The sequence below is a fragment of the Saccopteryx bilineata genome, chromosome 4, assembly GCF_036850765.1.
Source record: "Saccopteryx bilineata isolate mSacBil1 chromosome 4, mSacBil1_pri_phased_curated, whole genome shotgun sequence".
Lineage (NCBI taxonomy): Eukaryota > Metazoa > Chordata > Mammalia > Chiroptera > Emballonuridae > Saccopteryx > Saccopteryx bilineata.
The window spans coordinates 267,315,488-267,332,292 of NC_089493.1; the positions used below are offsets into that span (position 1 = coordinate 267,315,488).

Consider the following 16,805-nt stretch of genomic DNA (forward strand, 5'->3'; position numbering starts at 1 on the left):
AAATGGTTATAAGAGAGTAATACTATAATCAATTAATTGTATGTCACATGTTGGAAAACCTAGATGAAAAGGACAAGTTTCTAAAAACACAGCAGCTACCAAAATTGACTCAAAAAAGAAAAATAAAATCTCAACAGATCTATAACAAGGAAGAAGACTGAATCAAAAACCAGAAACCTCCCAACAAAGAAAATCTCAGGACCAGAGGGCTTCACTGGTAAATTCTACCAAACATTTAAAGAAAAATTAACAGCAGCCTTTCTCAAACTCTTCCAAAATGCTAAAGAGGAGGGAATGGATATCTCCTAACTCACTCTGAAACCAGCATTACCTTTCTATAGATCCAAAGGCACTGCAAGAAAAAAAAAGTACAGGTCAATATCCCTTATGAATATAACATAAATGCAACACTCCTCAACAAAATACTAGCAAAGTGCATTCAGCAGCATATTAAAAGAATTATAGTGGCCCTGGCCAGTGGTTCAGTGGATAGGGTGTCAGTCCAGTGTGGGGACGTCCTGGGTTTCATCCCCAGTCAGGGCACACATGAGAAGTGACCATCTGCTTCTCTTCCCTTCCCTCTCCTTCTTCTCTCCCTCCTCCTCTCTCGCATTCAGTGGCTCAATTGGTTCAAGCATTGGGCCCCGGTGCTGAGGATGGCTTGGTTGATTTGAGCATCGGCCCCAGAGGGGTGTTGCCACGTGGATCCCGGTCAGGGCACATGCAGGATTCTGTCTCTATCTTCCCTCCTCTCTTTAAAAAAAATAATAAAAAGGAAGAAAGAGCCTGACCAGATGGTGGCACAGTGGATAGAGCATCGGACTGGGATGCATAGGACTCAGGTTCAAAACCCCAATGTCAACGGCTTGAGTGCAGGCTCACCAGCTTGAGTGCTGGGTCACTGGCTTGAGCTTGGGATCATAGACATGACCCCATGGTAGCTGGCTTGAGCCCAAGGTCACTGGCTTGAGGACGGGGTTACTTGCTCTGCTGGAGCCCCCGGTCAAGGCATATGTGAGAAAGCAATCAATGAACAACTAAGGTGCCACAACAAAGAATTGATGCTTCTTATCTCTCTTCCTTCCTGTCTGCCTGCCTGTCCCTATCTGTCCCTTTTTCGGTCTCTCTCTCTCTCTGTCTCTCTCACTAAAAAGAGAAAAAAATATAGCATCCTCCCCGAACTCCAAGGTCGTGGGTTTGATCTCCAGTTAGGGTACATACAGAAAGCAGCCAATGAATAAATGCACAACTAAATGGAACAACAAATGAATTGCTTCTCTTTCTCTCAACCTCTATGCTTTAAAACAATGCTCTAAACATCAACGAGCTCTCTGGCCAGGGCAAAAATCCAACAATCTTTAATGATAAAAACACTTAACAAATTAGGAATAGGAAGAAAACTTCTCAACATAATAAAGATTATAAATAAGAAACCCACCATACTTCTAGGACAAACAACCCAATTAAAAAATGGACCAAGAACTCAGTTTCTCCAAAGATATACAGATGGCCAATAAGCACCTAAAAAGATGCACAACTTTATTCATCATGAAGGAAATGAAAATCAAAACCACCACAATGAGATAACACTTCACTTCCACTAGGATGACTATTATTATTATTTTTTTAAATAAGTTTTGTGGTTTTTAAATTTTATTTATTTATTTTAGAGAGGAGAGAGGAAGAGAAAAAGAGAGAGAGAAGCGGGGAGGAGCAGGAAGCATCAACTCCCATATGTGACTTGACCGTGCATGCCCAGGGTTTCTAACCGGCAACCTCAGCATTCCAGGTTAACGCTTTATCCACTGCGCCACCACAGGTCAGGCGACTACTATTATTTTTAATTTTTTAATGCTTGACCTGTGGTGGCGCAGTGGATAAAGCGTCAACCTGGAAATGCTGAGGTCGCCGGTTCGAAACCCTGGGCTTGCCTGGTCAAGGCACATATGGGAGTTGATGCTTCCTGCTCCTTCCCCCCTTTTCTCTCTCCTCTCTCTCTCTCCCCCTCTCTCTCTCCTTTCTAAAAATGAATAAATTTTAAAAAATTTAAAAAAAAATTAAGTGAGAGGAGGGGAGATAGACTCCCTTATTAGCCCTTACCAGGATGCACCCAGGGACCTCATTCTGAGGTCGATGCTCACACCTGAGCTATTTTAGCTCCTGAGGCAGACAGCATTCTCAGTACCTGGGGCCAAAGTGCAGGAATCAATCAACCCATGGCTGCAGAAGGGGAAGAGGGAGAGAGAGAGAAGGAGGAGGAGGTAAAGGGGGAGGAGGAAGAAGCAGATGGTTGCTTCTCCTGTGTGCCCTGACTGGAAATTGAACCCAGGACTTCTACACAGCAGGTTGATGCTCTATCCCTGAGCCAACTGGCCACAGCCAGGATGACTATTATTAAACACACTCACACAAACACACTAACAAGATGGAAAATAAAAGTGTTAGTGAGGATGTAGAAAAATTGGAACCTTCATGAATTACTGGTGGGAATATAAAATGGTGCACCAATACACTAAACATAGAATTACTTACTATATGACCCAACAATTCCACTTCTAGTTATATATCCAAAAGAAACAAAAATAGGGACTCAAACAGATACTTGTACACAAAATGTTCATAACAGCATTATTCATAATAGTCAAAAGGTGGAAATGACCGAACAGATAAATTGGAGAAACAAAACATGGTATATACATATTATTCAGCCATAAAAAGGAATGAAGTTGATACATGTTACATGTAACATTGAAAACATGCTAAATGAAATAAGCTAGTCACAAAGGACAAATATTGTGATTCTACTTTTATGAGGTATCAAGAATAAGGGAACTCATAAAGTAGAATAAAGGTTACTGAGAACAGGGTAAAGAATAGGGAGTTATTGCTTAGTGGGTGGAGTTACTATTGGGGATGAAAAGTTCTGGAAATAGAGAGTGGTGATGGTTACACAAAATTGTGGATGTACTTAATACCATTGAATTGTACAATTAAAAATGATTTAAATGGTAAACTTTATGTTACATACTATATTTTACTACAATAAAACAAAGACAACATCCATACCTAACTGAGACTTTAGTTAGAACAACTGAAAGAGCTTGTTTACACTATTTAGGTCAATGATGCTGTCTGGCTCAGCAGGACTGGGAGGAAGATTGGGTAGGCTCACTCCTAAGCAAGTCAGGAAGAATGAACTACCAAATTAGAATATCTAGTCTCACAGATTATACTGAGAACCAGAATTCTCATTAGTTCAAATCAGGCTTTTGTTCAAAGCTATATGGAAATACCTAGGGATTTTCCCGCTAGTTGGCCAGGTGCCCAAAATTGCACCAGGATTCAGAGGATCTTGGGTGCTTTTTCCCACCTCCTTCATCCAGTACCTAAGTACAGTACTCTCTGAAACACTCCTTCGGCCACATGCCTCTGGGATTTCCTGGGACTCCAAGAACCAGCGCGATCCCAGGCACCAATGAAGCCGATAAGCCGGTGTTGGGAGCCTGCGGCAGGGGCAGGGCTCCAGATGCAGGGCGGAGCAGGACTTCCGCCCAGGCTGGAAAACGATGACCCTGGGCTGCTCTTCAAGTGACTAGCCTGCGGATTCTGCGCTGGAAACCCAACGAGTCCCAAGAGGCGAGCCCAGAGGGACAGCGGAAAAGGATGCCCTCAGGGCAGGAGCACACAGCCTACTGAGGCGTAGCCTTTAAAGGGCCCCTGAAATGGAAAGCCCCTTAGAGCCCATGCAAATGAGGGAGATGCGGGAGATACATATAGAAATCTTGCTGTGGAAAGAACGTGTGTGTGTGTGTGTGTGTGTGTGTGTGTGTGTGTACATGTACATATATATAATATATGTATCTCTTTTTCTCTTTATATGTCTTGCTGTGGGTGAGGCTTTTCTCACCATTGATTTAATAACTCCAAAGACAAAAAGAGAAAAAAAGAACTTTGACCAGGTAAAAATAAAACCAGTACAACAACATATAAAGATGTCACCCAAAAGGCAAACCTGGGAAATATTTATAACACACAACAATAAAAGGCGATTTTCTTTTATTTATAAAGCACTCCTACAAGAGAATAAAGGAAAGAATGCATTGGATCTAATTGTGAAAATGCAATTGACACATTGTTTGCAGAAACAGATGTAAATAGCAAATAAAAATGCGAAAAGATCCCAACTTTGTTCATAATTCATTTCATATCAAAACTGCAAAAAAAATGCTATTTCACATCAGAATTAATAGTGGTACAATTTTTTGGAGGGTAAATTGGCAATGTGCACCAAAATTTTAAGTGCACAGAAGCTTTGTGCACTTTTACGAAGAATTTGCATTAAAAATATTCTCATAAAAACATACCAAGCAAGCCCTGGCCGATTGGCTCAGCAGTAGAGCATCAGCCTGGCGTGTGGAAGTCCTGGGTTTGATTCCCAGCCAGGGCACACAGGAGAAGCGCCCATTTGCTTCTCCACACTTCCCCCTCTCCTTCCACTTTGTCTCTATCTTCTCCTCCCACAGCTAGGGCTCCATTGGAGTAGGGCTGGCCCGGGCACTGAGGGTGGATCCTGTTTGGGCAAATGTGGGAGCCTGTCTGACAGCCTCCCTGCTTCTAATTTAGGAAAAAACAACCAACCAAGCAAGCAACAACATAGCAAAAATAGGAAAAACAACTTAACTGCCATTAGGGGACTGATAATAATATGCATAGTATGAGCTCATTTCTATACATTTTTAAAGGTTGAGTATAGTATATGCCCACAATAGGAATACATTTTTAAAAATGTATTGATTTTAGTCTGATGAGGCAGTGGCACAGTGGAGTGTCAGACTGGGATGCAGAAGACCCAGGTTCATAAACCCCGAGGTCACCAGCTTGAGTGCAGACTCAGCAGTTTGAGAGTGGGGTCGCTGGCTTATCATAGACATGACCCTGTGGTCGCTGGCTTGAAGCCCAAGGTTGCTGGCTTGAGCAAGGGGTCCTGCACTCTGCCGGTGTGTGCCCTCTCCCACCTCACAAGGCACATATGAAAAAGCAATCAATGAACAACTAAGGTGCTGTAAAGAGAAATTGATGCTTCTCATCTCTCTCCCTTCCTGTCAGTTTGTCCCTCTCTCTGTCTGACACACACACACACACACACACACACACACCACACAAGAAAAGAAAAAGAAAATGTATTGATTTTAGAGAGGAAGGGAGAGAGAGAAACAGCCAGACAGAAACATGGATCTGTTTTGGTATGTGCCTGGATCAGGGGATAGACCCTCAACCTTTTGAGTATTGGGACAATGATCCAAGCAACTGAGCTATCATCCAGGGCTAATAATTATTTTTTTATGGATTTTTTTTTTTTTTTTTTTTTACAGGGACAGAGAGTCAGAGAGAGGGTTAGACAGATAGGAACGGAAAGAGATGAGAAGCATTAGTCATCAGTTTTTCGTTGTGACACCTTAGTTGTTCATTGATTGCTTTCTCATATGTGCCTTGACTATGGGCCTTCAGCAGACCGAGTAACCCCTTGCTCAAGCCAGAGACCTTGGGTCCAAGCTGGCAAGCTTTTTTTTTTTTTTTTTTCTCAAGCCAGATTAGCCTGCACTGAAGCTGGCGACCTCGGGATCTTGAACCTGGGTCCTCTGCATCCCAGTCTGATGCTCTATACACTGCACCACTGCCTGGTCAGGCTGGAAGGATGCTTTTTTAAAAAATTTTTTTTATTATTATTCATTTTAGAGAGGAGAGGGAGAGACAGAGGGAGAGAGAGAGAGAGGAGAGACAGAGAGAAGGGGGGGAGGAGCTGGAAGCATCAACTCCCATATGTGCCTTGACCAGGCAAGCCCAGGGTTTCAAATCGGCGACCTCAGCATTTCCAGGTCGACGCTTTATCCACTGCGCCACCACAGGTCAGGCAAAATTAAAGCCATTTTCTTTTTTTTTTTTTAAAGATTTTATTTATTCATTATAGAGAGGAGAGAGAGAGAGAGAAGGGGGGAGGAGCAGGAAGCATCAACTCCCATATGTGCCTTGACCAGGTAAGCCCAGGGTTTTGAACTGGCAACCTCAGCGATTCCAGGTTGACGCTTTATCCACTGCGCTTTTTTTTTTTTTTTTTTTTGAGAGAGAGAGGTAAGGAGAGAGAGAGACACAGGAACACTGAACTGCTCCTGTGTGTGCCTTGAGGAGGGAATCGAATTCAGCAACGTCCGCACACTGGGAAGACTCTCCAGCCAACCAAGCTATCCAGCCAGGGCAAATTGCATCCATCCTTTTTAATATTAGTTGCAAATCTACTTCCTCAATCAAAAAGTTCTTGCTTCATCTTCAACCTTCTGGTTCTATGCATGTATAGGCATTTACCTGAGTGCACTTTGTATTTGATTTATGTACTATATCTGCCTGGATGAGATGGCTGTAGCCTAAAAATAGACAGCAGTAGTTAGGAATTCAGGCTAGGGCACAGACAGACTTAGATGATAATCTGGATTTTGCACTCTGTGTATCTTTGGCAAAGTAACTTAACCTTTCTGAACCTTATTATTATACTGGGAGGCTCTAAGCACCTACTACAGAGCGTTGTCAGTGTGCAGTGAGCTACCCTATTAAGTGTTGAACATAGTATTTGACACTAAAGGAATGCTCAATAAATGTTAGCCATTACTATACATTTCTAGAGGACAGAGATAGTTTCTCAGACTTTACAGAATTTAATAAGTGTGCAGATTCTTTCCTGTTGCTCCTTGCTTACCCATTATCCAGGGGCCAATCTGAGTTCATTTGGGATTGGACAGCACAAATAGCTGGAATGAAGTCAGTCAAAGGCCCCAGGTACAACTCTGAGCCTGGTCAGCCCCCTCCCTAGGTCCAGGGGGAAAGGAGAGGATGATTAAACACGTTCCCACTGCTGGAAAAACAAACTACTGTACTTGACACACTGATGGTGGGCTAATTTCACATTTGAAGAGCATCATTATTATTGGCTTCTTTCCCCCTTCTAATCCATTGTTCAAACATTCCCTTTATTCTTAGATGAAAACTTTCCCAAGTGTATCTACTTTAATTATAATAAACACAGGGTCTTGAAGAGAGTTCAAAGGGTTGCTATGATTCACCAGAAAGAGGAAAGGCTTGGTAAATAGCAAAGATAAATAATCAAGAAACCTACTGGAAACATCAAGGGGAACACTTTGTAAAGTATGTGATTGTCTAACCACTCTGCTGTACACCTGGAACTGATACAAAATAATATTGAATGTAAACTGTGATTGAAAATTTTTTTAAAAGAATCAAGAAACAGGATGCTGCCTAGCCTGTGGTGATGCAGTGGATAAAGTGTGGACCTGGAATGCTGAGGTCACAAATATGAAACCCCGGGCTTGCTGAGCCAAGGCACATACAGGTATTGATCGACTTACGACCTACATAATTTACGACCATTCACTTTACGACCACAATAGCTAGCCACGACTGCTCTGCGTCTGGCAGTGCAAGCGTTGCCCAGCTGGGCGTACTACAGTGCAGACCAGCTTCTGGCAGCACTACCATCTCCGCGTGCACCATTTCAACTGTTATCCCAGACTCGGTACAGCAATTCAGCAATTTGTGTTTTGTGTCTTGGATATTTTTCATCAAACCCCTCCCAAGATGTCTACCAAGAGGAAATTGTCTTTGTCTATGCCTCAGCCTGCCAAGAAGGAAAGAAAGGCCATCGATCTCGATACAAAAATGAAGGTAATTAAGCAGTACGAAGGAGGAAAGAAAGTGAATGTGATTGCACGTGATACGAAGTTATCACACTCGACTGTGTCGACGATTTTGAAAGATAAAGAAAGAATCCGTGAAGCTGTGAAAGGTTCTGCACCCATGCGATCAACAGTTATAACAAAGCAACGAAGTGGGCCCATCCACGAAATGGAGAAATTGCTATATATTTGGATAAAAGATCAAATTCAAAAACGGACACCATTAAGTCTTTTTACTGTGCAGAAGAAGGCGAGAAGTCTATTTCAGACTCTGAAGGAGCGTGCTGGAGAAGATTACAGTCAAGAATTTGTAGCAAGCACTGGCTGGTTCCAGAGATTCAAGAAAAGATTCCAAATGCATAGTGTTCGAGTGACTGGAGAAGCAGCGAATGCGGATGAGGAAGGAGCACGTAAGTTTGTTGGATGTCTAGTAGAACAGATTTTCAATGGTGTAGAGATGATACAAATGGCATAAAATGAACAAAGAAAATTATGTATAACAATAATGAAAGAAAATTATGATAAAATATGACTTAAAGATTTTTATAACATCATTTCACAGTACTGTACATATAGCTTACTCAACTTACGACCAAATCGTGTTACGAATGGTCTGTTGGAACCAATCGTGGTTGTAAGTCAAGCACTAGCTGTATAAGCAATCAATGAACAACTAAGTGAAGCAATTATGAGTTGACTCTTCTTGTTCCCCCCACATCTCTCTCTCTCTCTCTTCTCTCTGTAAAATCAATCAATAAAAAAAATCTTAAAAAAGAAACAGATCAATAAGTTGATATTAGAAATAAAGAGATGCCTGACCAGGTGGTGGCGCAGTGGCTAGAGTGTCGGACTGGGATGCGGAAGGACCCAGGTTCGAGACCCCAAGGTTGCCAGCTTGAGCACGGGCTCATCTGGTTTGAGCAAAAAGCTCACCAGCTTGGACCCAAGGTCGCTGGCTCCCGCAAGGAGTTACTCGGTCTGCTGAAGGCCCCGGTCAAGGCACATATGAGAAAGCAATCAATGAACAACTAAGGTGTCGCAACGAAAAACTGATGATTGATGCTTCTCATCTCTCTCCATTCCTGTCTGTTTGTCCCTATCTATCCCTCTCTCTGACTCTCTCTCTGTCCCTGTAAAAAAAAAAAAAAAGAAATAAAGAGAAAAAATGTTAAAGAAAATTTTAAAATAAGCAAGATATATATATTTTTAGATTTTATTTATTTGAGGAGCGAGAGAGAGAGAAAGGGGTAGGATCAGAAAGCATCAAATCCTATATGTGCTGTGACCCAGAAAGCCCAGGGTTTTGAACTGGTGACCTCAGCTTTCCAGGTCAACGCTTTATCTACTGCACCACCACAGGTCAGGCCAAGATATTTCTTTAGTTAGAAATAAAACACGAACTTACTTTTGGTGGCACAATGGGCTGAGGTTTGATCTGGAATGTTGAGGTCACTGGTTTGAAACTCTGGGTTTGCCTGGTCAAGGCACACATGAGAAGCAACTACGAGTTGATGCTTCCCTTTCCAACCTCCTCCACCTACCCCACTTTTCTCTCTCTCTCTCCCCTCTCTAAAAATCAGTGAGTAAAATCTTAAAAAAATAAATAAATAAAACATGGCTCTGGCTGGATAGCTGGGTTGGTTAGAGAGCTGTCCTGATGCACAAAGGTTGGGGGTTCAGTCCCCAGTTAAGGCACCTACAGGAACAGATCGATGTTTCTGTCTCTTTCTTTCTTCTTCTCTCTCTAAAATCAATGAACTAAAAAAAAGAAATGAAATATGGACATTTTAATAAGGTATTTGTAAATAATGTTTTGAATGCTCACTTATTACATCTAATAGTTATGGAACATTTAATTAAGAGTTTATAGGCCCTGGCTGGTTGGCTCAGTGGTAGAGCGTCGGCCTGGCGTGCAGGAGTCCCGGGTTCGATTCCCGGCCAGGGCACACAGGAGAGGTGCCCATCTGCTTCTCCACCCTTCCCCCTCTCCTTCCTCTCTGTCTCTCTCTTCCCCTCCCACAGCAGAGGCTCCATTGGAGCAAAGATGGCCGGGGCGCTGAGGATGGCTCTGTGGCCTCTGTCTCAGGTGCTAGAATGACTCTGGATGCAACAGAGCAACACCCCAGAGGGGCAGAGCGTCGCCCCTGGTGGGCGTGCTGGGTGGATCCTGGTCGGGCGCATGCGGGAGTCTGTCTGACTGCCTCCCTGTTTCCAAATTCGGAAAAATACAAAAAAAAAAAAAAAAAGAGTTTATAGCCTGATCAGGTGGTGGTGCAGTGGATAGAGTGTTGGACTGGGACACAGAGGACCCAGGTTTGAAACCCTGAGGTTGCTGGCTTGAGCACGGACTCACTGGCTTGAGTGTGGGATCACAGACATGACCTCATGGTCATTGGATTGAGCCAAAGGTTGCTGGCTTGAGCCCAAGGTCGCTGGCTTGAGCAAGGGGTCACTCACTCTGCTGTAGCCTCCTGGTTAAGGCACATATGGAAAGCAATCAATGAATACAAGGTGACACAAGGAAGAATTGATGCTTAGCTTCTCTCTCCTTTCTTGTCTGTCTGTCCCTGTCTCTCTCTGTTTCTGTCACGAAGGAAAAAGAATTTTATAAAGTATCTTCATTTAAATATCTTACCCTCAAATTCCTGAGGGAGCCAGGGAAAATACTATAGAGATTTTACTTTAAATTTTTTTTATTTATTGGCCTTGGCCAGGTTGCTCAGTGGATGAATCATCCTCCTGGCACACCAGTGTCACGGGCTTGATCCCAGGTCAGGACATGTAGGAGAAGCAATGAGTGCACAACTAAATAGAAGTAAGTGGGATGGTAAGTCGATGTTTCTCTTTCTTAAATCACTAAAGAAATTATTTATTTATTTATTTGGGGGAGAGGGGAGCGAGAGGAAGAGAAACATCAGTTTATTGTTCCACTTATTCATGCTTTCAATTGGTTGAGTCTTTTTCTTTTTCCCCATTGGTTGAATCTTGTATGTGCCCTGACCGAGATGAAACCACCAACCTTGGCATATCCAGATGACTCTTCAATCAATTGAACACCTTATCAGGGCCTAGAGATTTTACTTTCTTCTTCTTTTTTTTTCCTAATAAATTTTTACAAAATTTTATTCATTGACTTTGCAGAGAGAGGAACATTGATCTGTTTCTCTATGTGCCCTGACCGAGGATGGAACTGACAACCTCGTGCATGGGGTGGATGCTCCACCCAACCAAGCTATCTTGCCAGGGCCTAGAGATTTTACTTTTTAAAATTTAAGTTACACAACAACCACAGTGATATTAACATAATCCTGAAGAGAAGATTAATGTTCATTTAAATCTGATTAACTCAATAAAAAATGTTTTTTTAAACTGGTGTTACATGAATATTAGGTTTACTGTATAGGGCAGATGTTTGCACAAAAGGCATAGTAAGAAATGAAAGGTCTATTTAGATCACATCTACATTATTAATTATTGTGAATAAATTATAACTTTGACTTATTTTTTTTTCCACCTTTGGAAGAGCTCTTTTATCCAGGATTCTAAATATTATGATATTAAGTTACCTAAACAAAAAACAGTGTTTTGGAATGAGTTAAAGAAGTATGCTTGTCACAATAAATAACAAAGGTATTAATTCCTAGAGTGCAGAAACCATTTAATAGTTAAAGATGTTAGTGTGGCCCTACCCATGTGATGGGAGCAGGGCATGCAAATCCTAACTGGGAACACTGAGCTAAAAGATCAAACTGCTGTCTGCTGTGTCCCAGTAGCTCATTTGGGTGGAGCTAAGGTGGTGGGTTTGATCTCCAGTCAGGGTGTATACAAGAATCAACCAATAAATGCATAAAGCAGAACAAGTGGATGTATCTCTTCTCTCTCTCTCTCTACCTTCCTTGCTCTCTAAAATCAATTTTTTAAAATACATATATATTTTTAAAAATTCATTTCAATGAGAGAAGGGGGATATATATATATATATATATATAGAGAGAGAGAGAGAGAGAGAGAGAGAGAGAAACATTGTTCCTGTATGTGCCCTGACCTGGGATCAAACTGGCAACCTCTACACTTCCAGACAGTGTTCCAACCAACTGAGCTATCTGGCCAACGCTAAAATCAATTAAAAAGAAATTGTTTTAAATAAATAAAATATCAAACTGGTATCTGATAAATTATATATATTTTATTATTTATTTTAAAAAATTTTAACAAATATTTATTTTATTGATTTCAGCAAGGGAGGAAGGGAGAGAGCAGGAGAGAGACAAGAACATCAAGCTGTTCCTGTATGTGCCCTAATCAGGAATCAAGCTGGTTAACCTGTATGCTTCCAGATGATGCTCTAACCAACTGAGTTATTTGGCCAGGAACTCCATTTTTTGTTGTTGTTTGTTTTTCTGAAGTGAGAAGTAGGGAGGCAGAGAGACAGACTCCCGCATGCGCCCAACCGGGATCCACCCGGCAAGCTCACTAGGAGGCGCTGCTCTGCCCATCTGGGCCGTTGCTCCATTGCAACAGGAACCATTCTAGCACCTGAGGTGGAGGCCATGGAGCCATCCTCAGAGCCTGGGCCAACTTTGCTCCAATGAGCCTTGGCTATGGGAGGGGAAGAGAGAGATAGAAGGGAGAGGGGGAAGGATGGAGAAGTAGATGGGTGCTTCTCCTGTGTGCTCAGGACTTCCACACGCTGGGCTGACACTCTACCACTGAGCCAGCCAGCCAAGGCCTCCATTGCTTTTTAAAAGCAGTCAACAAGACTGAAAGTTCAGTCTACGTGAAGATAAATTTGAGTTGGTGGGAGAGCTCACATTTGGTCTAGATTCATCTCTAGCCTGGCCTAGGCCAGTTTGACCCGGCTTTGGATTCCCAAGTATAGAATAGAATGGAAGTGTCATATTATATGGACCCTCATCTTAAGGATTGCATATACTAGGTTAAATATAAACAAGACAAATATTTGGAATAATTTTAAATAACATGCAAGAATTTGCCATCTAAGTGAGCATAAGTAAAGAGCTGCAAATGTTCTTTCTGCAATCTCAGTCTGGTCTACATACACATCTTATATTGAATGTCTTTCTACACAAAGGAAGTTGAGTGTGATTTAAACAAAGGAGGGAGGGTTCCATAATATAACATTCCTAAACATAAATGGATAATTTTTTTCTTTCATCTGTTGCTCAACCCAGAAGGTATCAATTTGATATCTGAGAAAAATAAGTGTCTGTGCTAAGAGATGGTATTCAAAGTAGCTTATGACAGCCTGACCTGTGGTGTTGTGATGGGTAGGCATTTGATCTATGGAGTATTCCATTTGACCTATGGAGTAGGTTATACGCTCCTACTCCAGGGCTTTTCCTCAACTTTCTTTCTAAATGTCGAGTGTAGACACGCTGAGGTTACTGGTTTGAAACCCTGGGCTTGCCTGGCAAAGCACATATGGGAAGCAACTCCTATGAGTTGATGCTTTCTGCTCCTCCCCAACCCCCTCTCTCCTCTTTCTAAAAAATTGAATCTTAAAAATAAAAAGTAGCTTATAACAATGACCTCAACTAACAAAGCATCTCTACCAGTGAGGCGAGGGAGAGATTGGCTAACAATTATACCAGTAATGTAGCAACAATTATACCAATAATGGCCAAAATAGTGAGCCAGGCCTTAGGAAAGTATGAAAAAAGCATATTTAATGACTATAGACCAGCAATTTTCAACTGGTGTGCCACAGGAATTTTTAAAACATGCTATACCTGACTATTTAGTCAGGGCATTGACTTCTTTTCCCTTAGATTATCAAATAAAAAAATGACAACAGTCAACACAACAATAGCCATCCAGTGTGAATGAATCAAAAATTTGTCACATTGGCTATATATATATATTTTTGGTGGGCTGCACTGCAGAATTTTAGTGATTAGTTTATGTGTGCCATGAGATGGGAAAAGGTTGAAAATCACTGCTATACACATACTATAAATTTGAGGGTTACACCCCCCAATAGCAATACACCGAGAATATTGCTTGGCCTCCACATACTGTTCAAACCAAACACTGTTCTATATACTGTACTGTTTATTGACCTGAAAGGGCTAGCTTTCTGAGGCAATTCAAAGCCAGCTAAAGTTTTAGAAATTGTTTTAGGATTTAAGAGTTTCAGGACTGCTTCAACGTCAAAGAAGTTTTGTTCCTGAAGCAGCAAAATTCCACCCTGAAGCATTAAACAAATTCATAGAAGCAGAGGACTATCTCTTGAACAAATTTTTAATGACAAGGGTGATCTTGACCAAGTGAACTTTTGTCTAACTCACTTTTTAACACCCTTCCATGCTTTGTCCAGCGTCTCCACACAGTAGACACTCCCGCCCGTGAGTCACTTAGTAGCAGTCTCTGTTATCAGATCGACTGTCTCAGTATCGCAGTGCTGGTGTTCAAGTAACCTTTTTTTTTTTACTTAATAATGGCCCCAAAGCGCAGGAGTAGTGATGCTGGCAATTCGAATATGCCAAAGAGAAGCCGCAAAGTGCTTCCTTTAAGTGAAAAGGTGAAAATTCTTGACTTAATAAGGAAAGAAAAAAAATCCTATGCTGAAGTTGCTAAGATCTACAATAAGAATGAATCTTCTATCCGTGAAATTGTGAAGAAGGAAAAAGAAATTCGTGCTAGTTTTGCTGTTGCACCTCAAACTGCAAAAGTTACGGCCACAGTGCGTGATAAATGCTTAGTTAAGATGGAAAAGGCATTAAGTTTGTGGGTGGAAGACATGAACAGAAACTGTGTTCCGGTTGACAGCACTGTGCTGCGCCAGAAAGCACTGAGACTATATGAAGACTTCAGCAAGGGATCCTCTGAAAGGAGTGACATCAAACCATTTACTGCAAGTAAGGGATGGTTGCACAGATTCAGGAATAGGTTTGGACTGAGAAATGTAAAAACTACTGCAGAGGCTGTGCCTGCTGTTGAAGAGGCTGCTGCCACATTTCCGGCAGAGTTGAAGTTGATTAAGGAGGAAGGTATGTATGTATATATAGGGAAAAACAGTACAGTATATATAGGCTTGGTATTATCTGGGTTTTAGGCATTCACAGGGGGGTCTTGACCGGTATTTCCCGCAGATAAAGGGGTACTTCTATACATCAAAAGAACGGCTGTTTGCAAAGTTTTCTTGCCAGCGACACAGGCTGAACACAGGCTGGAAAAGGCGATGTGGTCGCCACCTACCGAGGAGGGGGAGGGGAAAGGAGAAGGGTGACCTGTGTGGCTTGAATCCCCGTTGGGGAAAAAAAATCACAAAATCACTAGATTTTGTGATTTATATTAACATCTAAAATCTCTGGGTCAAGTTTTTTTTAAAACTTTTGAGTTTCACTTAAGTATATAAGAATATCTCAGCATTTTCGAAATTCAAGAGCTAATGAAAGTTGAGAAGCAAAAATAACTGGAATGGGGGATGGGTTTGAGTAAATTTGCGTAGCGGTTGACAGAACAAAACGGGCTACAAACCAGGTTACACGCTCCTACTCCAGGGCTTTTCCTCAACTTTCTAAATGTCGAGAGTAGACACGTGAGCAAAGCCTCAGGGGGTAAATAAAAACACCAGAGTCCCACCCCTCCCCCTTCCAAAGTCCGGGCAAGTCTTTTGAGGCAAGCTTTCAAAACTAACAGCAGTTCTTTGTGTCCCAGAGGGTGTTGCAGGGCGGAGGAAATCCCTTGGCGGGGCACGGTGGCCGGCAGGCCGCCCTGGGGCTCCCCGGCCTTTGCCGTGTTCCGCTCTAGCAATTTGCAGGGACTCTCGGGTGCAAGGGTAAGTGCGAGTCTCGGGCGGCCGCTGAGGTCGGCTGGAGCTTCGCAGGGAGCAGGCTGGAGCCACAACCGGCCTGGATTTTCGGCGCTGTGCCCCACCTCCCCTCCCCCACCCGGGCGGCCGAACAGGCCCCAGGTGCAGCCATGTTCTCGATCCCACCACCCTGCGCCTCCATTGACAGTCCTTGCCGGAGAGGGCCGGGCGCCGCTCTCTCCGCGTCCCCGGACTCGGGGTTCGCTAGCGCGGCGCTTCCCGGGAGTCGTAGTCCACCACTCCCGCCAACGCGTTATTCCGGACGAATCAGAAACTACAACTCCCGCTGGGCGGTGTCGCGGGTGCGCAAGCGCAGCGAGCCTTCGAGGAACAAAAAAAAAAAAAAAAAAAAAAAAAAAAGAAAAAAAAAAAAAGAAAAAAAAAGAGGAGGAGGGTGAGAGAGAAGCTCGGAGAGCAGAGAAAAGGGGCCACCGTTCGCCCCCCCGCCTTCCCGCACGCGCTCTCTAGCCCCGGTCGCCCGCCTGTCGCGGTTACCCCGGCCTCTCTCTCCGTCCCTTGCGATTGGATCTAGGCGCTGAGCGGGGCCCTGCTGGGGCGGCCATGAGGCGGTGACAGAAGCTCGCCTGAGACACACGGGCCCCTCGCCCTCTCACCTCCTGCCCGCTAGTCAGCTTGCCTCAGCCCGAGGCTGCTCCGCCGCCGCCGCAGCTCGCGCACGGCCCACACGCGCTTCCCTTCGGCACCCCTGCCCCGGCGCTGCCTGGAGGCGGCTGCACTCGGGTGAGTCCCTGTCGCCTCATTCCCCGCCTCAGCTGCCATCGCGAGCAGGGCTTTTGAGACTACACCTTGAGGCCTGCACGGATAGAAGTTTGGGGACCGTCGGTGGCCATGTTGGGGTACCACGACCCCCCCCCCCAACCCCGGGCCGCCGGCGTTGGGGGTGGGGCAGGAGCAGAAGCGGTCGCGGGGGAGGACACTTGAACGCGCTCGCCTGGATACTCATGGGGGAGGGGCGCGCGCGCCGGCGTCGCGTGTGTGGGGGGGTCTCACGCGTGAGGCCCCGCTCGCGAGCGAGCCTGCGGGTGCGCATGCCCGACCGCTGATTGGCCAGCTCCAGCCGTGCGGGTGCGCGCGCGGTGCCAGGCCCGAGCCGTGGGGTCGCGCTTAGTCTGGTGTCTCCGGGGCTGGTGCGCCAGGGCAGCAGACGCGCCGGATTGGCCGGCGGGCGGCGGGCAGCGGGGGCGGGGTCGGCGCCGCGCTGCCTGGTT

At 44.1% G+C, this 16,805-nt stretch overlaps 1 protein-coding gene across 13 annotated transcripts in view; it reads left to right on the forward strand.

Annotated features, from left to right (window-relative positions):
* The first annotated feature begins 12,000 nt into the window (after positions 1–12,000).
* GTF2I (general transcription factor IIi) overlaps positions 12,001–16,805 on the forward strand; it is a 135,797-nt gene continuing 130,992 nt past the window's right edge. For 5 of the 13 annotated variants that reach the window (XM_066274596.1, XM_066274600.1, XM_066274597.1 and 2 more), the window contains exon 1: positions 12,002–14,752. In XM_066274596.1, coding sequence (XP_066130693.1) covers positions 14,200–14,752 — 553 coding nt within the window. In that variant the 5' untranslated portion in view covers positions 12,002–14,199. The other 8 variants (XM_066274606.1, XM_066274605.1, XM_066274608.1 and 5 more) reach the window with 4 other exon arrangements.